General features: G+C 58.8%; 1 protein-coding gene across 1 annotated transcript in view; it reads right to left on the bottom strand.

The window, feature by feature from the left end:
• Positions 1-26636, bottom strand: part of ARHGEF18 (Rho/Rac guanine nucleotide exchange factor 18) — a 29425-nt gene extending 2789 nt beyond the window's left edge. Inside the window, exons 1-13 of the mRNA XM_048496663.1 lie at positions 26628-26636; positions 26304-26421; positions 24598-24846; positions 23010-23086; positions 22596-22774; positions 22342-22433; positions 21955-22143; positions 20615-20752; positions 20076-20200; positions 16286-16342; positions 14939-15213; positions 1017-1107; positions 58-385 (exon numbers count right to left, since the gene is read on the bottom strand). Of these exons, the coding sequence (XP_048352620.1) occupies positions 58-385; positions 1017-1107; positions 14939-15213; positions 16286-16342; positions 20076-20200; positions 20615-20752; positions 21955-22143; positions 22342-22433; positions 22596-22774; positions 23010-23086; positions 24598-24846; positions 26304-26421; positions 26628-26636 (1927 nt within the window). The remainder of the gene's footprint in view (positions 1-57; positions 386-1016; positions 1108-14938; positions 15214-16285; positions 16343-20075; positions 20201-20614; positions 20753-21954; positions 22144-22341; positions 22434-22595; positions 22775-23009; positions 23087-24597; positions 24847-26303; positions 26422-26627) is intronic.
• Positions 26637-27155: the final 519 nt, after the last annotated feature.

A 27155-nucleotide genomic window follows, 5' to 3' on the forward strand; every position in this document is an offset into this window, starting at 1 on the left:
GCCCAGCTGCCTTCTGGGGCTGCTGCACGCGCCACCCCTCTGGCTTCCCAGACTCACCTGAGCTGTCCGTCCGCTGGGAGGCCTTGCCGGGCTTGGTGCCTTTGCTGCCCTTGGTGAACGTGGCCAGCTTGGTGGGGATCTGCTGCTGGACAGCTGCCTGCTTCTGGCTCTGGTTGGTGGCGCTCAGGAGATGGACCGGCACCTCGTTCTTGAGCAGCAGAACGGGGCGCCCTTCTGCCATGGCGCTGTCCCGCCGGGCGAGCTCCGTTCGCTCCAAACAGTCCAACCCAGAGCCGCCGGCACGTCCGCAGGGCTTCGCAAGAGGCCCTGGGCTTCCTTGCAGGCCTTCCCCGTTGAGGGTGACCGGATGTGCCGGGAGGTGACCCTAGAAAGAAAGCAAACGGTTGGAAGGGCCTCTGTGGGGCTGGCGGCCAGGCCTCACGTCTGACGGCCCTCCCCGAAAGGAAACCAGGAAGCAAAACTAAGCCAATGCTAAGAGCCCTCACTGACAGAGAACCTGCGCTGCCTGCCCGACGTCTCTCGTTCAGTCCACCCCAGGGATTCTAAGGCACAGGGAAAGGGACTCTGAAGGCCCACATCCAGCGAGAAGAAAGGAAGATCCGGGTGGACTGGAACTGCGGAAAACACCAGGCCAGGAAGCCCTCCCTCCCCAAACTACCAGCCTCATGAGCTTCAGGACAGCCTCTACCCAAGCAGGGATTTCAGAAGAAAAAGAAGAACGGTTTGGATTTATATCCCCCCTTTCTCTCCCGCAGGAGACTCAAAGGGGCTGACAATCTCCTTGCCTTTCCCCCCTCACAACAAACACCCTGTGAGGTGGGTGGGGCTGAGAGAGCTCCGAGAAGCTGTGACTAGCCCAAGGTCACCCAGCTGGCGTGTGTGGGAGTGTACAGGCTAATCTGAATTCCCCAGAGAAGCCTCCACAGCTCAGGCGGCAGAGCTGGGAATCAAACCCGGTTCCTCCAGATTAGATACACGAGCTCTTAACCTCCTACGCCACTGCTGCGGATTAGGGGAGAATTTAAGGCCACCAAAGCACAGCATTGGCCTTCCCTTGAGGGAGAGGAGCGTTCTGTGCCTCTGGAGCTGCAAGAGGGGGCAGGCATCAAGGAGAAGATTTCATCAGAGAGGCAACCCAACACTGCCTTGTGACATTCAAAGGCAAAGTTTCTTCTTCCTGACTCAGCCCCATAAGGAATGCCTCCAATGAAGAAGAACAACAATAGTTGGATTTATATCCCTCCCTTTCTCTCCTATAGGGAAACTCAAAGGGGCTGACAATCTCCTTTCCTTCCAGCAAACACCCTGTGAGGTAGGTGGGGCTGAGAGAGCTCAGAAGAACTGTGACTAGCCCAAGGTCACCCAGCTGGCAAGTGTTGGAGTGCACAAGCTAATCTGATTTCCCCAGATAAACTCAAGCAGCAGAGTGGGGAATCAAACCTGGTTCCTGGAGTAGCAGTGGCATAGGAGGTTAAGAGCTCGTGTATCTAATCTGGAGGAACCGGGTTTGATTCTCTGCTCTGCCGCCTGAGCTCTGGAGGCTTCTCTGGGGAATTCAGATGAGCCTGGGCACTCCCACACGCGCCAGCTGGGTGACCTTGGGCTAGTCACAGCTTCTCGGAGCTCTCTCGGCCCCACTTACCTCACAGGGTGTTTTTTGTGAGGGGGGAAGGGCAAGGAGATTGTCAGCCCCTTTGAGTCTCCTGCAGGAAAGAAAGGGGGGAATATAAATCCAAACTCTTCTTCTTCTTCCCCAGATAAGCTCAAGCAGCAGAGTGGTGAATCAAACCTGGTTCCTCCAGATTAGAGTGCACCTGCTCTTAACCACTACGCCATTGCTGCTCTACTTATGCAAAGGATTCCTGGCCCAGAACCCTGTCCCAGGGTGCATTCCTAACCCTATTGAGATGCACTCCTAACCCTGAGTGGAACTGGCAGCCAGAGTGATTATTCCTGGTACCACGTCCAAACAGTCATCAGGGAGCGAGGGCATGCATGTTTGGAAAGCAAACACGGCTGCAGCGAGCGGGCAAAACCCAGAAAGTCAACAGATCTTGTGAAAATATTCTGAGTTTCAATACAAAGGCCACTTAGCACACACCAAGGTGTTTTCGGGCAGCTGCTGTTCAGCTGAGTGAGTCAGAGCCGGTCTTTTCTGACTCTTTTTTTTTAATTTTTAACTAAAAAAAAAAAAAAGAGTCAGAGTTCTAATAACAGTCACGAAGACCGGCCTGAGCTTAGAACAAGGGGAGTCCAATTCCAGGTTCTAAAGTGGCTTCACTATTTTCTCTCCCTCAGGAAGTCTACCAGGGAATGCCTATTTGTAAGATGCCAGAAGGAGGTTCTTTGCTGCCAGAACAGTCACTTTGCTGCCAGAACAGTCTCATCAACAATTGCTGGGTGGTATAAATGATGTCCTACTCCAGTGATGGCGAACCTACGGCACGGGTGCCAGAGGTGGCACTCAGAGCCCTCTCTGTGGGCACACGCAAACAGAGTGTCTCCCCACACACACACATCTAGGCTGGCCTGGGCCGCTGGGCTCGATTATTAGCATTAAACCTAAGACCTAGTTTTGGGGAAGTACTGTAGGTAACCCTGTTAAGTGCTGTTAAACCCCACTGATTTTCATGCAAAGAACTAAAGCATGATCCTTTATCTGGGAGTCAGCTCAGTTGCTGGCAATGGGGCTTGCTTCTGAGTAAACCCTCCTAGGGTCGGGACTCACCCATTGGAAGAGTTGCACGGTTGCTTCAAAGCAAAGCCATCGACTACCACCGAGCTTACTCCTCAGTAACGCACGCCTCGGAGCCAACCTTTTTTTTCTAAACTAAAACCTCAGCATTCAGGTTAAATGGCCGTGTTGGCACTTTGCGATAAATCTGTGGGTTTTGGGTTGCAATTTGGGCACTCGGTCTCGAAAAGGTTCGCCATCGCTGTCCTACTCTCACATTTGAGCTCAACCGGGACCGACCTGCTCATCACCACTTTGGGCCTGGGTGACTCCATCAGGCTGGAGCTGGGGGGTTTCCAGAAATTCTGAAGCCAGAGGGAAAAAGCAGTGTTAACCCCCTCCCCAAACTATAGGTAATCTATGTTAGATTTATGTTTTCGTACACACATGCACCAATTTGGTATTTTAGCAGAGTGTGCAAAGGCTATTGTGTGCAGCAGAGCTCAGGACTTTCCCCACTACAGAAGGGAGCTAAGGTCAACTCGGTTCCCTTCAGTGGAGGGCAATTCCAGGCTGTCCCCACAGCAACTGAGTTGGCCCCCTGGAACCAAGCTAAGTGGGCGGGATCATCTTGGTCCCTGTTTCGCTCCTCGATCGTGATTGGCGCTTGTGTTACGGCGGGAAATGGGAGCGTTCTTTTTTTTTTTACAGTTTTTACAGTTTACAGTTTACAGTTACATGCGCTTCTGCCTGCCACGACTCTCCCATTCTGCGCATGCCACAAAAGCGGCTCGTGATTGGTTGAACGGATGAGGTGTCGTTTCGATGCTTCCCCACTTCGAAGCTTTGAAGCAGTATGGACCTTGTTTCGGCAGAAAAGTGTAGTTCATAACTGCGACAAGGATGGAGGGAGGGAGGGAAGGAGGGAGGGAAGGAAGGAAGGAAGGAGGGAGGGAGGGAGGGAAGGGGGGGGGGGAGGGGGGGGGGGGGGGAGGGGGGGGGGGGGGGGGGGGGGGGGGGGGGGGGGGGGGGGGGGGGGGGGGGGGGGGGGGGGGGGGGGGGGGGGAGGAAGGAAGGAAGGAAGGAAGGAAGGAAGGAAGGAAGGAAGGAAGGAAGGAAGGAAGGAAGGAAGGAAGGAAGGAAGGAAGGAAGGAAGGAAGGAAGGAAGGAAGGAAGGTGTCACTTCTGTATCTGCAGAAGGAATCTGTTTGGAAACCATTGCCCCCATCACAGGTTGCTTTACCTGAACACTCCTAATGTTTTGTGAAAACTCCCAATGTCTTTGAGTGACCATGAAAGCTGTTTTGTTTTGAAGCCCATCAAACATGTTCAGAAGCGCACATAGACATCACATTAGGGATCCCTGGCTTAGAAATTATACAAAGGATTATGTGACACATTTGCAAGCTTCTTTGCAGGTAATATCTTGTTATTCCACCCGGACCTTTCCACCAACTTGAATGCAGTGAGTGAACTGGAGGCCCCTTAGCCATCTTCAGGTTCCACGTCGGACGACTCCAGTCGGCTCCCCCAGGACAATGTAGTCCTGAAATCTGAAAAGCCCACTTTGGATTTGTGCCCATCCTGGCTGGCAAAGGCCAACGGGGATGCTTTATGGACTTTTGTGGCTGATGTGCAGCCATGGCCCCGTCCTCGTACTCGTAAACAACTCCAATTCTTCCTGTGCTTTGCTAATTTTTAGAAGAAGAAGAAGAAGAGTTTGGATTTATATCCCCCCTTTCTCTCCTGCAGGAGACTCAAAGGGGCTGACAATCTCCTTGCCCTTCCCCCCTCACAACAAACACCCTGTGAGGTAGGTGGGGCTGAGAGAGCTCCGAGAAGCTGTGACTAGCCCAAGGTCACCCAGCTGGCGTGTGTGGGAGTGCCCAGGCTAATCTGAATTCCCCAGATCAGCCTCCACAGCTCAGGCGGCAGAGCAGGGAATCGAACCCGGTTCCTCCAGATTAGATACACGAGCTCTTAACCTCCTATGCCACTGCTGCTCCTCCAGATTAGATACATGAGCTCTTAACCTCCTACGCTTACCATGACTTTATCCCTCACTTTTCCTCCTTGGCTCTCCCTTTGACCAATCTTTTACGTACCAAAGAAAAAGGCCCTGCAGCTTCTCGTCCTGGTTCTCTGTTGATTTGGAGCTCTGCTTGCCAGTCTTCTTTTGATTCTCTGAAAACTGCCTTCACTTCTGAGCCTGTTCTCGCCCACCCTGACCCTTCCTTGCTGTGGCGAAACGGGCTTGCTTTTGGCTGGCAGGCCCTATTTCACACTCTGCACACCCCCAGGAGTTACTGACTTTTCCTGGGGAGGGCTAATTTTCTCTTTGGGTATGCTGCCACCACCTGATCAGTTGAGGACTGCCTGCTGGGGAAGATCAGGATTTCCCAGCTTCCTTTCCCACTGCACGAGGCCCCTGCCTCAGTTTCCCCTTGGTTCCCCTCTCCTGGGTTCCACAGGGTAGACTGGAGATCCTGGAGGAAAAGCTGCTCAGCCTTCCTCTACCTCCTGTTTAAATAGCGTGTCCAAGACAGTAGGGCATAAGTGGTACAGAGAACTTTCCTCCACAGCTAAGGTTTTAAAAAGTATTTATTAAAAAGAAAATGATTACCATATGTTTTAGCACACACCAGATTTAGCAAGGGTTACAAAATAAAAGGAGATAAAACGCAAATCCTCTTTTCCTATCACTAATACATACCCTGGCTAAAGATGGTAGAAAGCAGGGTAGGTCCTTAAAGCGTAAAATGTTGCCATTGGCAAAGAGCTCACATTACCTGGCTGAGCACATGGTCCAGAAAATGGCAGCCGCCTTCCCAGTTCAGGCAAGAGCTCTGCTCCCCTCCAGAGAGACCTGAGCCAAGAGACCTCGCCCCTCTCTTCCCCTCAATTTATCAGATCCCAGACCCCACCCTCCTTTGACCAGGTCAGGCTGGGTCAAGATATCATTTCCCCCTAGGTCAGGTAGCATTTCCTGATGTATCTCTGGGATTTCATAGTCCTCCAAATCTCTGGTACCTGGTTGGAGAAGGAGAGGATGAAAGAAAAAGGAAACAGAAGGGGGGGGGGTGGGGGGTGGGGGGGGGGGGGGGGGGGGGGGGGGGGGGGTGTGGGGGGGGGGGGGGGGGGGGGGGGGGGGGGGGGGGGGGGGGGGGGGTGGGGGGGGGGGGGGGGGGGGGGGGGGGGGGGTGGGGGGGACGGGGGGGGAAGGGGGGAGGGGGTGGGGGGGGGGGGGGGTGGGAGGGGGAGGGGGAGGGGGGGGGGGGGGGTGGTTGGGGGGGGGGGGGTGGGGGGGGGGGGGGGTGGGGGGGGGGGGGGGTGGGGGGGGGGGGGGGTGGGGGGGGGGGGGGGTGGGGGGGGGGGGGGGTGGGGGGGGGGGGGGGTGGGGGGGGGGGGGGGTGGGGGGGGGGGGGGGTGGGGGGGGGGGGGGGTGGGGGGGGGGGGGGGTGGGGGGGGGGGGGGGTGGGGGGGGGGGGGGGTGGGGGGGGGGGGGGGTGGGGGGGGGGGGGGGTGGGGGGGGGGGGGGGTGGGGGGGGGGGGGGGTGGGGGGGGGGGGGGGTGGGGGGGGGGGGGGGTGGGGGGGGGGGGGGGTGGGGGGGGGGGGGGGTGGGGGGGGGGGGGGGTGGGGGGGGGGGGGGGTGGGGGGGGGGGGGGGTGGGGGGGGGGGGGGGTGGGGGGGGGGGGGGGTGGGGGGGGGGGGGGGTGGGGGGGGGGGGGGGTGGGGGGGGGGGGGGGTGGGGGGGGGGGGGGGTGGGGGGGGGGGGGGGTGGGGGGGGGGGGGGGTGGGGGGGGGGGGGGGTGGGGGGGGGGGGGGGTGGGGGGGGGGGGGGGTGGGGGGGGGGGGGGGTGGGGGGGGGGGGGGGTGGGGGGGGGGGGGGGTGGGGGGGGGGGGGGGTGGGGGGGGGGGGGGGTGGGGGGGGGGGGGGGTGGGGGGGGGGGGGGGTGGGGGGGGGGGGGGGTGGGGGGGGGGGGGGGTGGGGGGGGGGGGGGGTGGGGGGGGGGGGGGGTGGGGGGGGGGGGGGGTGGGGGGGGGGGGGGGTGGGGGGGGGGGGGGGTGGGGGGGGGGGGGGGTGGGGGGGGGGGGGGGTGGGGGGGGGGGGGGGTGGGGGGGGGGGGGGGTGGGGGGGGGGGGGGGTGGGGGGGGGGGGGGGTGGGGGGGGGGGGGGGTGGGGGGGGGGGGGGGTGGGGGGGGGGGGGGGTGGGGGGGGGGGGGGGTGGGGGGGGGGGGGGGTGGGGGGGGGGGGGGGTGGGGGGGGGGGGGGGTGGGGGGGGGGGGGGGTGGGGGGGGGGGGGGGTGGGGGGGGGGGGGGGTGGGGGGGGGGGGGGGTGGGGGGGGGGGGGGGTGGGGGGGGGGGGGGGTGGGGGGGGGGGGGGGTGGGGGGGGGGGGGGGTGGGGGGGGGGGGGGGTGGGGGGGGGGGGGGGTGGGGGGGGGGGGGGGTGGGGGGGGGGGGGGGTGGGGGGGGGGGGGGGTGGGGGGGGGGGGGGGTGGGGGGGGGGGGGGGTGGGGGGGGGGGGGGGTGGGGGGGGGGGGGGGTGGGGGGGGGGGGGGGTGGGGGGGGGGGGGGGTGGGGGGGGGGGGGGGTGGGGGGGGGGGGGGGTGGGGGGGGGGGGGGGTGGGGGGGGGGGGGGGTGGGGGGGGGGGGGGGTGGGGGGGGGGGGGGGTGGGGGGGGGGGGGGGTGGGGGGGGGGGGGGGTGGGGGGGGGGGGGGGTGGGGGGGGGGGGGGGTGGGGGGGGGGGGGGGTGGGGGGGGGGGGGGGTGGGGGGGGGGGGGGGTGGGGGGGGGGGGGGGTGGGGGGGGGGGGGGGTGGGGGGGGGGGGGGGTGGGGGGGGGGGGGGGTGGGGGGGGGGGGGGGTGGGGGGGGGGGGGGGTGGGGGGGGGGGGGGGTGGGGGGGGGGGGGGGTGGGGGGGGGGGGGGGTGGGGGGGGGGGGGGGTGGGGGGGGGGGGGGGTGGGGGGGGGGGGGGGTGGGGGGGGGGGGGGGTGGGGGGGGGGGGGGGTGGGGGGGGGGGGGGGTGGGGGGGGGGGGGGGTGGGGGGGGGGGGGGGTGGGGGGGGGGGGGGGTGGGGGGGGGGGGGGGTGGGGGGGGGGGGGGGTGGGGGGGGGGGGGGGTGGGGGGGGGGGGGGGTGGGGGGGGGGGGGGGTGGGGGGGGGGGGGGGTGGGGGGGGGGGGGGGTGGGGGGGGGGGGGGGTGGGGGGGGGGGGGGGTGGGGGGGGGGGGGGGTGGGGGGGGGGGGGGGTGGGGGGGGGGGGGGGTGGGGGGGGGGGGGGGTGGGGGGGGGGGGGGGTGGGGGGGGGGGGGGGTGGGGGGGGGGGGGGGTGGGGGGGGGGGGGGGTGGGGGGGGGGGGGGGTGGGGGGGGGGGGGGGTGGGGGGGGGGGGGGGTGGGGGGGGGGGGGGGTGGGGGGGGGGGGGGGTGGGGGGGGGGGGGGGTGGGGGGGGGGGGGGGTGGGGGGGGGGGGGGGTGGGGGGGGGGGGGGGTGGGGGGGGGGGGGGGTGGGGGGGGGGGGGGGTGGGGGGGGGGGGGGGTGGGGGGGGGGGGGGGTGGGGGGGGGGGGGGGTGGGGGGGGGGGGGGGTGGGGGGGGGGGGGGGTGGGGGGGGGGGGGGGTGGGGGGGGGGGGGGGTGGGGGGGGGGGGGGGTGGGGGGGGGGGGGGGTGGGGGGGGGGGGGGGTGGGGGGGGGGGGGGGTGGGGGGGGGGGGGGGTGGGGGGGGGGGGGGGTGGGGGGGGGGGGGGGTGGGGGGGGGGGGGGGTGGGGGGGGGGGGGGGTGGGGGGGGGGGGGGGTGGGGGGGGGGGGGGGTGGGGGGGGGGGGGGGTGGGGGGGGGGGGGGGTGGGGGGGGGGGGGGGTGGGGGGGGGGGGGGGTGGGGGGGGGGGGGGGTGGGGGGGGGGGGGGGTGGGGGGGGGGGGGGGTGGGGGGGGGGGGGGGTGGGGGGGGGGGGGGGTGGGGGGGGGGGGGGGTGGGGGGGGGGGGGGGTGGGGGGGGGGGGGGGTGGGGGGGGGGGGGGGTGGGGGGGGGGGGGGGTGGGGGGGGGGGGGGGTGGGGGGGGGGGGGGGTGGGGGGGGGGGGGGGTGGGGGGGGGGGGGGGTGGGGGGGGGGGGGGGTGGGGGGGGGGGGGGGTGGGGGGGGGGGGGGGTGGGGGGGGGGGGGGGTGGGGGGGGGGGGGGGTGGGGGGGGGGGGGGGTGGGGGGGGGGGGGGGTGGGGGGGGGGGGGGGTGGGGGGGGGGGGGGGTGGGGGGGGGGGGGGGTGGGGGGGGGGGGGGGTGGGGGGGGGGGGGGGTGGGGGGGGGGGGGGGTGGGGGGGGGGGGGGGTGGGGGGGGGGGGGGGTGGGGGGGGGGGGGGGTGGGGGGGGGGGGGGGTGGGGGGGGGGGGGGGTGGGGGGGGGGGGGGGTGGGGGGGGGGGGGGGTGGGGGGGGGGGGGGGTGGGGGGGGGGGGGGGTGGGGGGGGGGGGGGGTGGGGGGGGGGGGGGGTGGGGGGGGGGGGGGGTGGGGGGGGGGGGGGGTGGGGGGGGGGGGGGGTGGGGGGGGGGGGGGGTGGGGGGGGGGGGGGGTGGGGGGGGGGGGGGGTGGGGGGGGGGGGGGGTGGGGGGGGGGGGGGGTGGGGGGGGGGGGGGGTGGGGGGGGGGGGGGGTGGGGGGGGGGGGGGGTGGGGGGGGGGGGGGGTGGGGGGGGGGGGGGGTGGGGGGGGGGGGGGGTGGGGGGGGGGGGGGGTGGGGGGGGGGGGGGGTGGGGGGGGGGGGGGGTGGGGGGGGGGGGGGGTGGGGGGGGGGGGGGGTGGGGGGGGGGGGGGGTGGGGGGGGGGGGGGGTGGGGGGGGGGGGGGGTGGGGGGGGGGGGGGGTGGGGGGGGGGGGGGGTGGGGGGGGGGGGGGGTGGGGGGGGGGGGGGGTGGGGGGGGGGGGGGGTGGGGGGGGGGGGGGGTGGGGGGGGGGGGGGGTGGGGGGGGGGGGGGGTGGGGGGGGGGGGGGGTGGGGGGGGGGGGGGGTGGGGGGGGGGGGGGGTGGGGGGGGGGGGGGGTGGGGGGGGGGGGGGGTGGGGGGGGGGGGGGGTGGGGGGGGGGGGGGGTGGGGGGGGGGGGGGGTGGGGGGGGGGGGGGGTGGGGGGGGGGGGGGGTGGGGGGGGGGGGGGGTGGGGGGGGGGGGGGGTGGGGGGGGGGGGGGGTGGGGGGGGGGGGGGGTGGGGGGGGGGGGGGGTGGGGGGGGGGGGGGGTGGGGGGGGGGGGGGGTGGGGGGGGGGGGGGGTGGGGGGGGGGGGGGGTGGGGGGGGGGGGGGGTGGGGGGGGGGGGGGGTGGGGGGGGGGGGGGGTGGGGGGGGGGGGGGGTGGGGGGGGGGGGGGGTGGGGGGGGGGGGGGGTGGGGGGGGGGGGGGGTGGGGGGGGGGGGGGGTGGGGGGGGGGGGGGGTGGGGGGGGGGGGGGGTGGGGGGGGGGGGGGGTGGGGGGGGGGGGGGGTGGGGGGGGGGGGGGGTGGGGGGGGGGGGGGGTGGGGGGGGGGGGGGGTGGGGGGGGGGGGGGGTGGGGGGGGGGGGGGGTGGGGGGGGGGGGGGGTGGGGGGGGGGGGGGGTGGGGGGGGGGGGGGGTGGGGGGGGGGGGGGGTGGGGGGGGGGGGGGGTGGGGGGGGGGGGGGGTGGGGGGGGGGGGGGGTGGGGGGGGGGGGGGGTGGGGGGGGGGGGGGGTGGGGGGGGGGGGGGGTGGGGGGGGGGGGGGGTGGGGGGGGGGGGGGGTGGGGGGGGGGGGGGGTGGGGGGGGGGGGGGGTGGGGGGGGGGGGGGGTGGGGGGGGGGGGGGGTGGGGGGGGGGGGGGGTGGGGGGGGGGGGGGGTGGGGGGGGGGGGGGGTGGGGGGGGGGGGGGGTGGGGGGGGGGGGGGGTGGGGGGGGGGGGGGGTGGGGGGGGGGGGGGGTGGGGGGGGGGGGGGGTGGGGGGGGGGGGGGGTGGGGGGGGGGGGGGGTGGGGGGGGGGGGGGGTGGGGGGGGGGGGGGGTGGGGGGGGGGGGGGGTGGGGGGGGGGGGGGGTGGGGGGGGGGGGGGGTGGGGGGGGGGGGGGGTGGGGGGGGGGGGGGGTGGGGGGGGGGGGGGGAGGCTGATGGGAATTGTAGTTCCTGAACATCTGGAGAGCCGCAGGTTCCCTACCCCTGCACTAAACACAGGAACGGCAAATACTTATCCATGCAAGGATAAGTCTGGGTATCTGTGTAGTCTGTCTCTCTTCTTTTGCTAGAAGAAGAAAGGTCTTTCCAAAAGCTCATGCAATTCTCGGCATGTGACTTCAGCTGTTAACCCTTGCTTGACTGAATGAAGCAGGCACTTGTGAAATCCTAACCAACCCTTTCTCAAGTGTCAGCATTTTGGAAGTCAACCAGGTATAATTTCTGACAGAGATTCTCAGATTTCATCTTGGTAAGTGGTTTTGTCAGTATGCCCATTATCATTTTCTTGTGTAAAGAGTCTAATTCTTCCTTTGCTGCCACGATCCGTTGTTCTTTTTCATGTGGAGGCAACTTCACTGTTTCATCCCAGCTTTTGAGTTCATTGTGGCTTTGCACATTCGTGTGGCCGGGGTGGGTATCTCTTTGGTGCTACTTCCTTTGAGCTTCTTTTTGACCTCCTTACGGTTACTACAGTCTCTCTGTTGGTTCGGCTCCATCTTCGTCCCCTTCTAGTTGGGAAGTTTCTTGTCGGTATGCAGTACAGGGAGGCAATGCTGTCATCCATTCTGTAAATGGTTCTTTGGTACCATGTCTGCTTTCTTTTGTGGAATCATCTTGTTCTGAAGCACGGAGAATATTTATTTCATCTATGTAGGCAATACTGCGTATTTTGACGTCACAGGTCTTAGCATCTATGACTCTGCAGCCTCTTGAAGTTGGATTGTAGCCACCTAACATTCCAACTTCAGCTCTTGGATCTAGTTTTATTCTTCTGTCTTTGGGAATCTGTGCATAACTTTTTGCTCCAAATCCAAAACCTTTTTTAGGCATAAAACCGGTGTGTGTCAAGAATTCCATATACAATAAGAAGATCATTATTGCGCAACTTGCAGTACACAGAGTAAAAATATAGCAACAGCTTCAGAGATTTCAACATTAGAGTTATTTAGAAGCTTAGCCATTTTTATTTTGTCGGAAAGGAGCATAAATCCTGTTGGCAATACAGTTCTCAAATCAGTTCTGATGTTGTTGTATTTTGAACAGTGAAGCAGAATATGAGAAAGTGCATCAGTTGTATCAGGACAAAATCGACAGCAATGCTCATTTTGTAAGTTTTTGCTCCAAAAGGCCTCAAGTGGGTTTCTTCTTGTACCATATTTCAAAAGGAGTCATCTAAATAGGCTCACTTGGTGTTCTGTTATAGAGATATGCAGATGTATTGATAAATTCCGCCCAACAGCTTTTTAGAAGTCAGGTAGTCCAGCCTGCATTAATAAACAATGTGCAGTTTCAAGTATTGTACGATTAAAGCATTCTGCGAGACCGTTTTGAGGAGGCAAGTATATCACTGATCTTGGATATCGCAGACTTGTTCTATCTAATTTTGGAATTCATTAGCACTGCATTCAGTCGCGTCATCTGAGAATAACATTTCCATGCTCGTTTTTGACAGCTGCTACATAAGCTTTGAACTTATTTCATGCTTAATTTTTTGATTTTGAGAAAATACACAGGGCAAATCTGCTTGCTGCAGTCAACAGATTATTTGTTTCCATCAATAGAAGCCACTAGAGGTCCAATTAGGTCCAAGCATGCTTTTGTTAGCACTTCCTTTTCTCCTCCTCCTTTTGCCCTGAATAATGACAAGCGGTGCATTTGGCCTTATTGCATATTTCACAGTGTTCCGTCACTTTTGTTGCATTCAATTAGTTTTAAATCCTTTATAAGTTTTCTCCCTGTCCATACTTCTGTGGCCCAATTTTACATGCCTACCATAAATACAACTGAAGTGGGAGCAGTCTTCCTTTTCTTATGTGATAAATGGCTCTCTCGGCACTTTTGCCAGCTTTTAGACAGAAAAAGGTTCCCATCTTTTCAGCTTTGAACTCCACATCAAGTTTTGGATTATATTATGCAACATATTTCTCCATCCATTATAGCAATCTAGGCTCTGATACTAAATTTTCCCTACAGTACCTCTATTAGGTCATGCTGTTCTGTCTACCCAGTAGAACTCAAAACAGCAATTCTTGCAATACCTTTTCCATATGCTTTTGGTGGTTTGCCATCAGCTTGCAAAAGTTTCTCTTCTTCGCTTTCTTTCAACTCAATAAAATATTTTTCATTATTACAAACGTGAGAAAAAGATCCAGAGTCCCCAAAACATAAATTCGCTTTACTGTTGAATAATTTGCAATCATGTCTGCAACAGCTGACTATACCTTACCCCCAGTTGACTATACCTTACCCCCATTTTACCAAACTCAGAAAGATGGAAGGCTGAGTCAGTCTTCAGCCAGCAGCTACTGAAACCAAAAAATCCAATTTGCGTATCATAATAATGCATGTTTGTAGAAAAACATCAATTTCCTCTTTTTCTAAATCTGTACCATGTGATTATTATCTAGATAAGTGATCAGCCAAATATGAGATGAATCAAGTGTGAGTGGTCTTATCAGCAAGTTCATGTGTTACATGAGATATAGCAAGGTAAGGCCAACTTCAACTCATAATGTCTATTAAAAAGCAATTAATTTAACTTTCCTGTAACTTTCAGTTACCGTATATACTCATGTATAAGTCAAGTTTTTCAGCACATTTTTTGTGCTGAAAAAGCCCCCCTCGACTTATACACGAGTCAAGTTTATTTAAAAAAATATTTTAGGGTTTTTACTTTGTCGGGCGCCAGGGGGCGCAGTTTTTAGGCTATTGGCACCAAAATTTCAGGGATTTTTCAATAGACTCTCCTGATGATACCACCCAAGTTTGGTTCAGGGGGTCCAAAGTTATGGATCCCCAAAGGGGGTGCCCCCATTGTTTCCAATGGGAGCTAATAGTAGATAGGGCTACATTTTGAGGGTCCATAACTTTGGACCCCTTGAACCAAACTTCACTAAACCTGGGTGGTATCATCAGGATAATCTCTTGCTGATACCAGCCAGGTTTGGTGATGTTTGGTTCAGGGGGTCCAAAGTTATGGATCCTCAAAGTAGGTGCTCTCATCCCCCATTGTTTCCAATGGAAGCTAATAGTAGATGGGGCTACCCTTTTGAGGGTCCATAACTTTGGACCCCCTGAACCAAACCTGGGTGGTATCATCCTAAAGATACTCTGAAATGTTGGTACTGCTAACATAAACATTCCTCCCCTGACAGGTTGTGTGAATTTTCCTTCTAAAATGACACCTGCCATATGCAATTTTAAAAACATGTACACTAAAAATAATGAACTATTCTTTTAAAAAGTAGGGTAGTTTTGAGTCACAGTGAACAGGCATGTTCATTCCAGTTTTTATTCTAAGATCCATTGTTTAAAACCCTTCCTTACAAAAAAGCTAAGGTTTTTGTACTTTTAAAGTTATTGTTGATACCATATTGTCCTTGTTGACCACTTACAGAGCTAGTTTACTGTTTTTCTTTGAAATAAATATTCAAAAACATTTAACCTACTGATGCCTCAATTAATGTAATTTTATTGGTATCTATTTTCATTTTTGAAATTTACCAGTAGCTGCTGCATTTTCCACTCTCGACTTATACGTTTTCCCAGTTTTTTGTGGTAAAATTAGGTGCCTCGACTTATATGCGGGTCGACTTATACACGAGTATATATGGTAACCGTCCACAATGAAAATAACTGAGCAGAGCTCACTGACAGCTGAGTGGTGCTTGAACTCTTGGTCAGCTAGCAAACTTGGCAAGAAAAACCTTGGTGATGTAATAGAGGCGACTACACCTCCCGCAAATTGGCAGAAGAATTTTGATCACACCTACATACATGAAGAACCAGGGATCTGCTGCGTGTGAAGGAAGAAAAGAAGAGTTGGATTTATATCCCCCCCTTTCTCTCCTGTAAGGAGACTCAAAGAGGTTTACAATCTCCTTTCCCGCCCCCCCCACATCAAACACCCTGTGAGGTGGGTGGAGCTGAGAGAGCTCTGCAGAACTGTGACTAGCCCAAGGTCAACCAGCTGGCATGTCTTGGAGTGCACAAGCTAATCTGGTTCACCAGATAAGCCTCCATAGCTCAAATGGTAGAGTGGGGAATCAAACCCGGTTCTCCAGATTAGAGTGCACCTGCTCTGAACCACTATACCACACTGGCTCTCACTGAACAGAGCTCCACTTGGTAGCAGAGAAAACCTTCAACACAGCCGGTCCCAATGGGCTTCTTCTCTTTCCTGGGCTTCCCTGGGCCCACAAACCAAGGCTTCCCCCCACACCAGCACCCTGCAGTCCTTTCCCTCAAAATCTGAATGCTGCAATACCATAAACAACCTGCAATACCATAAACCACCTGGGGGAGGCCGTAGCTCACCTGCAGGCTGAGAAGCAACCTCAGGAGTGCCTGGATCCTTTGGACAAGCTGTGAAGAGAGACGGAACACGAGTGGGGCGTTAGCTGCAGAGGAGAGTCTCACCGCTCAGAAGGGATCCTGCACCGTGGCCCAGGCCCAGGCCGGAACAGCAGCACTGCACGGGCACTCAGGCACATCCCCTCCATTTCAAAGGAGATGCACCAGGAGGGAATAGGGAGGTCTGGAAGAGCTTCCTGCCTCTCAGGGCCTCCAGCTGCCACTGCCCGTGCCTGCAGCCGTCTGAAAGCAGATTGCCTGCTGTGATGGAAAATAGTTAGCTGAACTATGTATTAGCTAGAAACATGTGATATTATGCAACCAGTATTATTAGGAAGCTGAAGTATGTGAACATGGAGTTTACAGACTTCATCTCCAAAAGGGGGCGTGTCATGGAATGATGCTATCGCTACAGTAAAGGGAAGTCACATATGACTGTGAAAAGCATCTTTGCCTTTTGATCTCCTGGAGGGAGGACAGGAAACTATGCAGAGGTGCTAGGATGAAACTTCAAAGGCCTAAGTTACCTCGTGGCCTGAACAGAGTTTTCCTGAGAAGGGGAAAACAAAGGTTTTAAAAATTCCATCTTGAGACGTGGTCAGGGAAGCATCTCTGGGCCATGGGTTCCCGGAATGGGGACAAAGAACCAAAAGGAATGTAACCAGTTGAGCAATCTCTCACTGCATTTATGTTTTATAGCATCTTTCATGATATACCCCTTTTGAGATGAAGTCTGTAAACTCCAGGTTCACATACTTCAGCTTCCTAATAACACTGGTTGCATAATATCACATGTTTCTAGCTAATACATAGTTCAGCTAACTATTTTCCATCACACCTGCCTTCCTGGTTGGGTTGCTGCAAGCCCGATTCCACCCCCGCCCCAGACCATCTCGCTGCAAGAGGGACAGTCAACTCCCCCCACCCTGTCTGCAGTGGGTTCCTTTGACAAGGCAGGCCTGCATGAACCCCATCTGAGTTCTTTTTCAAAATGCCCTCCCCCACCCAAGGGAGGTGGGGGCCCAAGGCATGCCTCATGATCCTTAGGCTCCTGGCCATCCCAGCTTCCTGAGCCAGTCAGTACCTCTGACTCCATGGCAGGCTGAGGTCGGCCGCTGCACTCCAGTCTTGACAGATCACTCTGTGGAAAAGCAAAGAAGAAAGGCCTGCTGGTCAGAAAGCGAGGACTTTGCGTGTGCGTGCGTGCGTGCGTGCGTGCATGCGTGCGAGAAGACCAACCTCTTCTCCTTTTTAAATAGAGTACTGGATCGAGGGAACGCTGCCAGAGTTGTTCACCTGGATTTCGCTAAAGCTTTTAACAGGGTTCCCAGGATGTTCTGATGGATAAATCAGAGGATTGCAGAGTGGAAAGTTAGGTGGATAGGAACTGTTTGGAGAACCGCACCCAAAAATTTGCTGTCAATGGCATTCCATCTGAATAGAGACAGGTGTCCTTTTCAATATTTTTATAAATTATCTGGTTGAGGGGGTGAAGGGACAACTCATTACATTTGCAAATGAATACCAAATTCGGAGGAGCAGCAAACACCCCGGAAGGGAGGGAGGGAGGGAGGGAGGGAGGGAGAGAAAGAGAGAGAGAGAGAGAGAGAGAGAGAGAGAGAGAGAGAGAGAAGACACGCTGGAAAAGTGGGTGGATGTGCACAAGATGCAATCCAACAAAGGGAAGTGCCGAGTTCTATATTCTCAAGATGTCATAGTCCCACTGTACACTGCATTGGTCAAGACTCAACTGAGATCCTATGTAGGATTCTGGAGGCCTCACTTCAAAAAAGATGTAGATGGGATGGAGTGGAGTGGAGTGGATGCAGAGGAGAGTGACGAGGATGATCGTGGGCTTGGAGACAAGTCCTACAAGGAAAGGCTGAAGGACTCGGGAATGATTAGTCTGGAGGAGAGACTGAGGTTTCTCTCTGTTAAGTATTGGAAGGGCTGTCACTTAAGAGGAGGGGGCTGTTCCTGTTAGAATAAATATACAATGGTTTTAAATTACAAGAAGAAGTTTCCAACTTGATATTGGGGGGGGGGGATTACAGTGAGAGTTGTGCAACAGTGGAATTAACTACCTATGGAGGTGGTGAGTTCCCCCTCACTATCAGTCTTTAAACAGCAGCTGGATAAAAACTTGTCTGAGATGCTCAATGGTGATCCTTCATTGAACAGAGGGTTGAACTAGATGGCCTGTGGGGCTGGGGGAGGCAGGATGGCTTCTATGACCCAAGGATCAGCTGATCCACAGGCGGGGCTGGTTGTTTGGGGGGCCGGAGGGCTTCCGTGGTCCCCAGAGCACGGAGGAAATGGAATATCCCACACCACTTCGTGAATCCTGCTTCCCCACTGGTGGAGGGTTCGTCGTCAGGACATTCCATCCCTTAGCCTTTTATTATGGGTAAAATAGGAGGAGGGGTGGTCTCGCAAATACGAGGGTCCAGGGTCAAGAAGAAGAAGAAGAAGAAGGAGGAGGAGGAGGAGGAGGAGGAGAAGAAGAAGAAGAAGGAGAAGGAGGAGGAGGAGGAGGAGGAGGAGGAGGAGGAGGAGGAGGAGGAGGAGAAGAAGAAGAAGAAGAGGAGGAGGAGGAGGAGGAGTTTGGATTTATATCCCCCCTTTCTCTCCTGCAGGAGACTCAAAGGGGCTGACAATCTCCTTGCCTTTCCCCCCTCACAACAAACACCCTGTGAGGTAGGTGGGGCTGAGAGAGTTCCGAGAAGCTGTGACTAGCCCAAGGTCACCCAGCTGGCGTGTGTGGGAGTGCACAGACTAATCTGAATTCCCCAGATAAGCCTCCACAGCTCAGGCGGCAGAGCTGGGAATCAAACCTGGTTCCTCCAGATTAGACATATGAGCTCTTAACCTCCTACGCCACTGCTTTCTAGGTGACAGTCAATACCTTCAGTGGTGTCTGGTACTGGTGGGCTGCCACTGGAGTGTCTGCAGAGTGGGAGAGGTATGAATGCTCTGTCTGGCTCCCGATAATAGTCAAGCCACAGCATTCTTCACCAGTGGGAGTTTCCAAGTTGACTTTGAGGGGAGACCAACGCACGGGGCATTACAAGAATCCGGTTGGAGGCCACAGTGACAAAGCTCTAAAGATGCTACCCATAGATGCAGATGAAACATTAGAGCAAAAACTATCAGACCACAGCCACATGACCTGGAAAACCCACAACAGCCAGTTGATTCTAGCCATACAATCGCAAAAATGGGACATTCAATAGAAGAAGAAGAAGAAGAAGAAGAAGAGTAGTAGTAGTAGTAGTAGTTTTGGATTTATATCCCCCCTTTCTCTCCTGCAGGAGACTCAAAGGGGCTAACAATCTCCTTGCCCTTCCCCCCTCACAACATGTGAGGTAGGTGGGACTGAGAGAGCTCCGAAAAGCTGTGACTAGCCCAAGGTCACCCAGCTGGCATGTGTTGGAGTGTACAGGCTCATCTGAATTCCCCAGATAAGCCTCCACAGCTCAGGCGGCAGAGCGGGGAATCAAACCCGGTTCCTCCAGATTAGATACACGAGCTCTTAACCTCCTACGCCACTGCTGCTCCCAATAACCAGTGCATTAGGATTTTAGAAGTCTGGAACCACCAAGAAAGAACGGACGCAGAGCACAGGTGTTCACGCGACACATTAAGCAGTACAGAAATTCCATAAACAGGACTCCACTTGCAACAAGCTACACATAGACTACGGTCCCTAGTCATGGATTCAGGTGAGTTTGTAAAGCCATGTTGTCAAGGGCAACCCTGTAACACGCACCAAAAGCCCCCTTGAACCGTTCAGTTTTGCCGAGCTTGCAGAAGGCCAGGAGGGTGGGGGCTTTTCTGACCTCCTTGGGTGGGCCATTCCACATGGCAGAAGCCGCAACAGGGAAAACATTTACTAGCCATTGCTGATTTGGCCTGTTTCAGGTTGGCATCTGCAGAAGCCCCTGCTGACTTGAACAAAGTTGTTGTGGCAGAGAATAGGGAGAGAAGTGGCCCCGAAACAAAGAGGGGCCAAGGCCGTGAAGGGCTTTGTAATGTGATGACCAATGCCTTAGACCAGGGGTTGGGAACCTTTGCTACCCAAAGAGCCATTTGGACCCGGTGGCAGCAGCTGGGGAGCCTCACCCCCGTCCGTGGTGCCGCCCCGCCCCACACCCAGCCAGCCCTAGCTCTGCAGCTCCAGCTGCCGCCGACGGCAGAGCACCTCCTCCCCCCCTTCCAGAACAGGGGGAGAGTGCCTCCTCCCCAGATGGCTCCTGCCCCCCCTTACCCCCCCCCCGCCAACTGGCCAGCCTGCCGTCATTCCCCTCCTCCCCCTCACTTACCCTCCCACGGCAGGCTCTGAGGCTCGGCTTCTGGCAGCCAGCCTCTATGTGACTTTCTTAAAAGGGCAATTCTCCAAAGATTGATTAAAAATTGCTTTCCCCTTTAAGCAATCTTTTGGGGAATTGCACCTCTTCACAAAAGTCCATAGAAGACTTTAACTGTAGCTGCCCTATGGAAGCGGCAGCTGGGAGCTAGCCTGGGTAAGTCGGGGTGGCTGCTGAGGAGAGGAGCCAGGCTGCTTGCTTGTAGTAAGCTGCAGTGCTTACTCGTGGAAGTGATAAGCCATTGCTGCTTGTACTTCGCGAATAAAGGCCCGGGTCTCCACGGGGGGGTGCCCAGAGGGTTTTTTGTCTCTGGGCACCATTTGGACCTGGTACGCCTCTGGAAGGGGCAGCCGTGCCAGGAGCCACAGTACAAGCAGAAAGGAGCCGCATGCGGTTCGCGAGCCGCGGGTTCCCGACCCCTGCCTTAGACTAAGCCCGGTCACAAACACGCAGCCAATAGAGCATTATTTCCCAAGAGGCCCAGCAAGCGGAAAACTCTCCACTTACCAAGCATGGTCCTTCGTTGATGGCTGAAGGAAGCTCCTGGGCTGGCACATCTGGATTGGCCTGGAGGCCTCGGCGCTCTCGCACCCACGGGTCTCCACCACACACCTTCTTCTTGAAACTGCCAGCTGGGATGCAGGGCGGAGGGGGGCAAAGTGACTGACTGATGCACACAGCAAACCCTCCCCACTCCTTCGCAAGGAGGATGAAATGAGGCCACTGCTCAGCACGGCTGGCTGGCTGGGCTAGGATTTAACAGACTGTCACTGAGGAGGAAAAAGCCAGGCAGAAGGCGAAACGGGCCCCAGGAAGCCCTGGAGCTCCTGCTGCTGCTGCTTGGGTAACGGGGGCCAAACCTGTATGCCCCACAAACCCACTGGGATGATTTTGGCCTGGGAAGGCAGAACACTCAGGATGCTGGACAGGGGAGCTCCAGTCAGCCAGCCGGCTCCATCAGGAAGCCCTTCCTTCCTATTGGTGACTGAAGTCTGTTTTACTCCAGCTGCGCCTGCTGGCTCTCCTGTTCCCAGAATTGCTCTTACTTTTGGCTGGCCCAGCCGTGGCTCTGTCGTAGCCCCCAAAGGTCTCTGCTCGCCTCAACGCCCCCGACGCACAGCCATCCTCAGGACGACAGGCTGCACTCCCCAGCTGCGTGAAGATCAAGTGCTGGATGCTCTCCACTAGAAGACAGCAAGACCTGGCTCAGCGGCCGGTTGGTGGGGGAGGGGGAAAAGATGACAGCGGCCAATGGAAGAACAGCACCCCCACGTCCTGACACTCCCCTGGCCCCTACCCACACAGCAGCCTCTGGAACTGAGCCAAGCAGCCCAGGGAGTTGGGAGAGATCAACCCATTTAGGAGGCTGCTGCAGTTGGGTGCGGGGGGGTGTGTGTGCGCGTGTGTGAGAGATTCAATGCAACTGCCATAGGGAAGTCTGTCTGTCTGTCTGTCTGTCGCCATCCAGAAACCTTGCCTGGGCACTGGGGACTGAACCCACAGGATAGGGCCAGAAACACTTGTTTGTTTCCGTTCCCTAGCAGGACAGCTTTATTCTGTTACCCGCACGCATAATTTATTCTACTCCTCACTGCGGGACCTTCAGAAGGAACCAAAGCCCTATAGCAGGGATGGCGAACCTATGGCATGGGTGCCAGAGGTGGCACTCAGAGCCCTCTCTGCGGGCACGAGCAAACAGAGTCGCCCTCCCCTCCCCCACACATCTAGGCTGGCCTGGGCCGCTGGGCTTGATTATTAGCATTAAGTTTTGGGGAAACAGTGTAGGTAACCCTGTTAAGCGCTGTTAAACCCCACCAATTTTCATGTAAAGAACTAAAGCGTGACCCTTTACCTGGGAGTAAGCTTGGTTGCTGGCAATGGGGCTTGCTTCTGAGTAAACCCTCTTAGGGTCATGATTCACCCGTTGGAAGAGTTGTACGGCTGCTTCAAAGCAAAGCCACCGACTACCACCAAGCTTACTCCCGAGTAACGCACGCCTCAGAGCCAACCGTTTTTCTAAACTAAGACCTCAGTATTCAGGTTCAATTGCCGTGTTGGCACTTAGCGATAAATAAGTGGGTTCTGGGTTGCAATCTGGGCACTCGGTCTCGAAAAGGTTTGCCGTATAGCCCTTTTTTTTTTTTTGGTGGGGGGGAGGGGGTGAAAGCCCTGGCAATCTTCTCTCCTCCCACCTTCTGGATCTTGAAATTGTACACAGCTTCTCACCCAGCTCCAACGGTTAAGAAAAGGTCAGGCTTGACCACAGGCAAAGATGTGTGTGCGTGCGTGCGTGCGTGCGTGCGTGCGTGCGTGCGTCCAGATCCTCCAATTCTGCAAGACTTAGAGGAGATTCCCAAGCCGTCTGACGCTCACACACACACCCTACCTTCGGTCACCGCCTGCTTGACGAGGGCCTCCCCGTGCAGGTCCTCGGAGACCTCCGTCCTGCAGAGGAGCCAGGGGCGGGAGGCTTGGGGCGCGGCCTTGAAGCCACTCATCTCTGCCATCTCCAGGTATATCTGCTGCTTCTCATTCAGGCTCTGCACGATCAGGTCATCTTTCACCCGCAGGCGGTCTAGAGGGGGCCAAAGCAGGAGTAATCAAGGCAAGGGAGACACAGGCTGAGCAGGCTGAGCTTCAGGGGACTTTCCCTGGATCGGCCTCGGCCTGAGGGGGCGGCTCCGCAGGCAGCAGTGGCCCGAAGGCAGAACGGCTGTCCCAAGGCTATGCTCCTTTGGCCCTCGAGGGACCCCAAGCCAAGCGGCTGTCTCACCATGGAACTCCTTCAGCTTCGCTGCCCTGGCTTCGGCTTGCTTCCTCTCCTCCTCGGGATCGGCTGGGATCCTTTCTTCCTCATCAGGACAGCTATAGAGCAACACATCAAAAGAATATGGCTCTCAGTCCTGGGGGTGCCAGACTGCCCTGTCTGGTTACACCCCCACCCCACCCCCGTCCCAGTTCTGCTCCATGGCAAAGGGGCCCAGGCAAGACTCCAGCAGCGTCAGGGAGACCAAGGGCCACACGCACTTCTCCACTGCCCGGCGGATCAGCGCCATCCAGAAGTTCCGATCCTCCTTGGAGCTGGTGTGGATTTCATACATCTCGGGTCCTTCCAAGGAGGCGCTTATCAAGAACATGGCCTTCTCCTCGTTGGCCACTTCCCGAACTATCAGCTTCTGCAAGGAGATCACCGGTGACTTGGAATCCTGCGAGGCAAGAAACACCAGGATCAGTCCAGAACACCCCTGGATCGCAATAGTCAGGCAGACCGCCCTCACAACAACCCTGTAAAGCAGGCATGAATGACTGCCCGTGTGCTGAAGATACAGCACCGAGGAGGAGCGTCGCCTACTGAAGAGGGTTTACGGCAGAGGCAAAATTCAACCCTGATCCAAGCATCCCAGTCACCAGGGAACACAGCCTCTCCCCACAGATACGCACCACAGATGCAAAAGTGCACTTCTGGTCCTTCTCTTGCAGCAGCAGAAGCACGTCCGTCAGCAGGACAGCCAGAACCTCTGCGGGAGGGGAGAAACTGTCAGCTGACGGCCAGGGCAGGCAGGCAGGCAGGCCGGCCAGCCCTTGGGGCTTCAGGGGCCAAGCTGGAGCCCCTGTCCAGATAGGAGCCTGCATGCGGGTGCCCAAATGGGACAACCAGCCAGGACGTGCAGCCATCAGAGGGCACAGCTGTGGGCCCAACCACCTGGCTGCTCCAGAGCCAAGGTCCTACCCCAAATATTATTCCCATCTGCCTAGAGCCGTGGTGGTGAACCTTTGGCACTCCAGAGGTTATGGACTACAATTCCCATCAGCCCCGGTCAGCATGGCCAATTGATGATGGGAATTGTAGCCCAATTGGGGGGTGATGGGAATTGTAGTCCAATTGGCCATGCTGGCAGGGGCTGATGGGAATTGTAGTCCATAACATCTGGAGTGCCAAAGGTTCACCACCACTTGCCTAGAGAGTTTAAAGATCAATGCTCTTTTTGCATCTTACAAAAAGACAAATAAGGACCCCCAGTTCCCAATGTCTGACATATTTTTTCTTTGAGTTGCAAAGGAGATTCCAATTTCATGGCGACAAACCCCTGAGAGCTGGCTCCTCCTGCCGCTCGTCAGAACCTGACAACGGCACAGGCGGCACAAGCGCCCCCGGGAGCCTGCAGAGGAAGAGCTGAGCAGCGAAGGCTCCAATAGTGCTTCAGCAAGGGGTGGAAAAGGCCCCTCGAGACCCTTCTGGAGAGCCAGGGCCACTCCAAGGACTAGACCAGGAGTAGGGAACCTTTAACACTCAAAGAGCCACATGGACCTGTTTTCCATGGGAAAAGAAAACACTTGGAGCCGCAAATAATTTTTGACATTTAAAATAAAGATAACACTGTATATATTGGGGTTTTTTAACCTTTTACTCCGCTCATTTTGGATGCGTCCGCAAGGATGGGGCCAGCGGCTCGGCCTCGCCGGCCACCGGGAAAACACCCGCCCCGCTCCAACGGGGCAGGCGAGAGGGGAAGCCCGCAGCACGGCCCAGCCGGCTGCGGGCAGTTGGTGCGCCCGCCCTGCTGCCTGCAGGGTGGGCAAGGATGGGGCCAGCGGTCTCGGCTCGTGGAGCCGCAGTGCAAGGGCAGAAGAGCCGCATGCGGCTCTCGAGCTGCAGGTTCCCTACCCCAGACTGACCCGCATTGGATTCGAAGTGGGAGACCGACCTCAGTGGCCATTGGGTACACCAGAAGTTCCGGGTTCGATTCCTGACCTCCAAGGGTGCAGGTGAGGGAGGAAGCTACACAACTGCCACAGTGGCTGGATGGAAACCCTGCCAGCTGCAGCTAGGAAAGTGGGGGGGGGGGAGTGTGTGGCGCAAGGTTAGCCGGACACTCCTGTCAGAAGTGTGAAGTGGCCCAGAGGTTGCTGAATCACCCCAGCCAGCCTGCAGAGCCTGAAGAGGGGTGGCACACCCTCTGCCCAGGGCTCTTGCTGCAGCTGGCATGGAGGAGGACGAAGGAAGTGAGGTGCCGGACTGCCCACCAACCTTTCAGGCGCCCCGAGGCTGCTTTCCAGGACAGCATCCCATCGCTCAGGAGGCGCCGTTGGAGCATGTCCTCCTTCCGGAAGACCAGCCCGTTTTGGAACTTCCACGAAGACTTGAACTCCATCCGGGCCACCAGCTCCCGGAGGCGCTGCGCTTTCTCGCACTCGTTCACTTTGGTGTCGATCGCCGTGATGGCCTCCTTGATCAGCTGCAGTGCTTGGGTCAGGGACTCCCAGTCTTCCGTGCCGGCTGCAGAGAGGGACCGAGGAGGGAGAGAGCAGAACAAATGACACGTCTGGAAAACATCAAGGTGTTGGTTCTGACCTTTAAGGCCCTTTACGGCCAAGGGCCCTCATACCTACGGGACCGTCTCACCCCATATGTCCTGGAGTCAGAAATTCGTCCTCCGGCTAAGCGAAGGCCCGGAATCTGATAGTTAGTCCCGGCCCCTCGCTTGATGCGGCGCTGTAGGCCTCCACGCGGGCCAGGGCATTTAATGCCCTGGCCCCTGCCTGGTAGGACGCTCTTCCTCCAGCAGTTAGGGCCCTGCAGAACCTGGGAGATTTCCGCAGGGCCTGCAAAACTGTGTTGTTCCACTGGGCTTTTGGGGGGGCCGGCCGCTGAGCCCGCCCCTCTTTTGCTGCCCTGCCACAGGCTATATACTTGACCATCTGCCTAGCCCCTCCCTCCCAGGGTTTGTCCACTGGGGTTTGATGCCAGACGCCTTTTATTATTATTATTATTAATTTTTTGTAGGTTACTGCTGCTATAGTTTTAAGGTTTTGTATTGTTTTTAATTGGGGCTATTCGATTTGTGTTATTGTCTTGTCGTTCGCTATTGTACACCGCCCTGAGCCCTTCGGGGGTAGGACGGTTTATCAAATCGAATTAATAATAATAATAATAATAATAATGATGATGATGATGATGATGATGATGATGATGATGATGATGATGATGATGATGATGATGATGATAAGCAGAGGCATAATACTGTTGCTCAGATGATTCACTGGAACTTGTGCCACAACTACCATCTGCCTGTGATAAAGAACTGGTGGAATCACAAACCTGAAAAGGTCACTGAAAATGAACACGTAAAACTACTCTAGGACTTCCGAATTCAGACTGACAAAGTTTTGGAACACAATACTCCTGACCTCACAATTGTGGAAAAAAAGAAAGTGTGGATAGTTGATGTTGCAATTCCTGGTGACAGCAGGATTGATGAGAAGCAACTGGAAAAACTTACACGATACGAGGATTTAAGGATTGAACTACACAGACTCTGGCACAAACCAGTAAAGGTGGTCCCAGTGGTGATCGGCACACTGGGTGCAGTGCCTAAAGACCTTGGACGGCACTTAAAAACAATTGGCGCTGACAGAATCACCATATGTCAGCTGCAAAAGGCCACCCTACTCGGCTCTGCACGCATTATTCGTCGATACATCACACAGTCCTAGATGCTTGGGGAGTGTCCAACGTGTGATGTAATACAAAATCCAGCATATTGATCTTGTTTGCTGTGTATCTGTTTTTGTATCAATATCATCATCATCATCATCATCATCATCATCATCATCATCATCATCATCATCATCATCATCAAAAATGCCACCCCCCTTTACATTCTCTTCTCTAAACCACCCCCGGAACCTCTCAGCTGGACTTAAGAAGCCGTGCTCTGCAGGTGAGCCTCACACCTTCCGTGTTTTGAATGATGCGCTCCACCAAGACTGGGTACTTCATGATGCGCTGGGTGACAAGCAGGTTGCATTCCTGGATCCCGAGTCTCCTGACAATGGAAGAATTGCTGATTTTCTACAGAACAAAAGGGAGACACACACACACACACACACGGGGAGGCTTACTCAAAGCAAGGGCACTGGTCACACTGGCTTGAAAACACGGTCAGAACATTGAGGATTGTGCCCCACTGGGGGTGGCAGGTCTGGCACACTGCCTGGGAGCAACCAAGGAGGATTTCTCAGCCACAAGAACAGATCTTTTTTTCACAACTGCCTCACCTGGCTCATGGTTCTCCAACACCTCTCAGGGTGGGATGGGAAGGGAGATCCCGGAAGACCTCCCACTACCCACTCCGCAATGAAGAGCCAGCAATGGTCTTTCCCTTCACAGAAATCCAAAGGGAGGTCCTTCCCAAGAGCTCTCTGGGCTGGGATTCTCTGACCCCACGTTCAGCAGACCCTTCCTCTAGGGCAGGGATGGCGAACCTTTTCGAAACCGAGTGCCCAAATTGCAACCCAAAACCCACTTATTTATCGCAAAGTGTCAACATGGCAATTTAACCTGAATAACCCCCTCAAGCAGGGGCCAGCCAGCTGTAGCCTCCAGCAAGTCCCACATGCGCCGCTCTGCGCCTCTTTAGCATCTCTGCCACCTCTACCCCCGCCCCCCAAGGCAGCATCCACCTGGAGCACAGGCACCTGGCCTGCCAGCCGAGTCCTCCCTGCTCACTGAGGTGCACGCACATCTAGTCCAGGGGCCCAGGCCAACCTAGATATATGTGTGTGTGTGTGGGGGGGGGATGTGTG

Source organism: Sphaerodactylus townsendi, linkage group LG05, assembly GCF_021028975.2.
Source record: "Sphaerodactylus townsendi isolate TG3544 linkage group LG05, MPM_Stown_v2.3, whole genome shotgun sequence".
Classification (NCBI taxonomy): domain Eukaryota; kingdom Metazoa; phylum Chordata; class Lepidosauria; order Squamata; family Sphaerodactylidae; genus Sphaerodactylus; species Sphaerodactylus townsendi.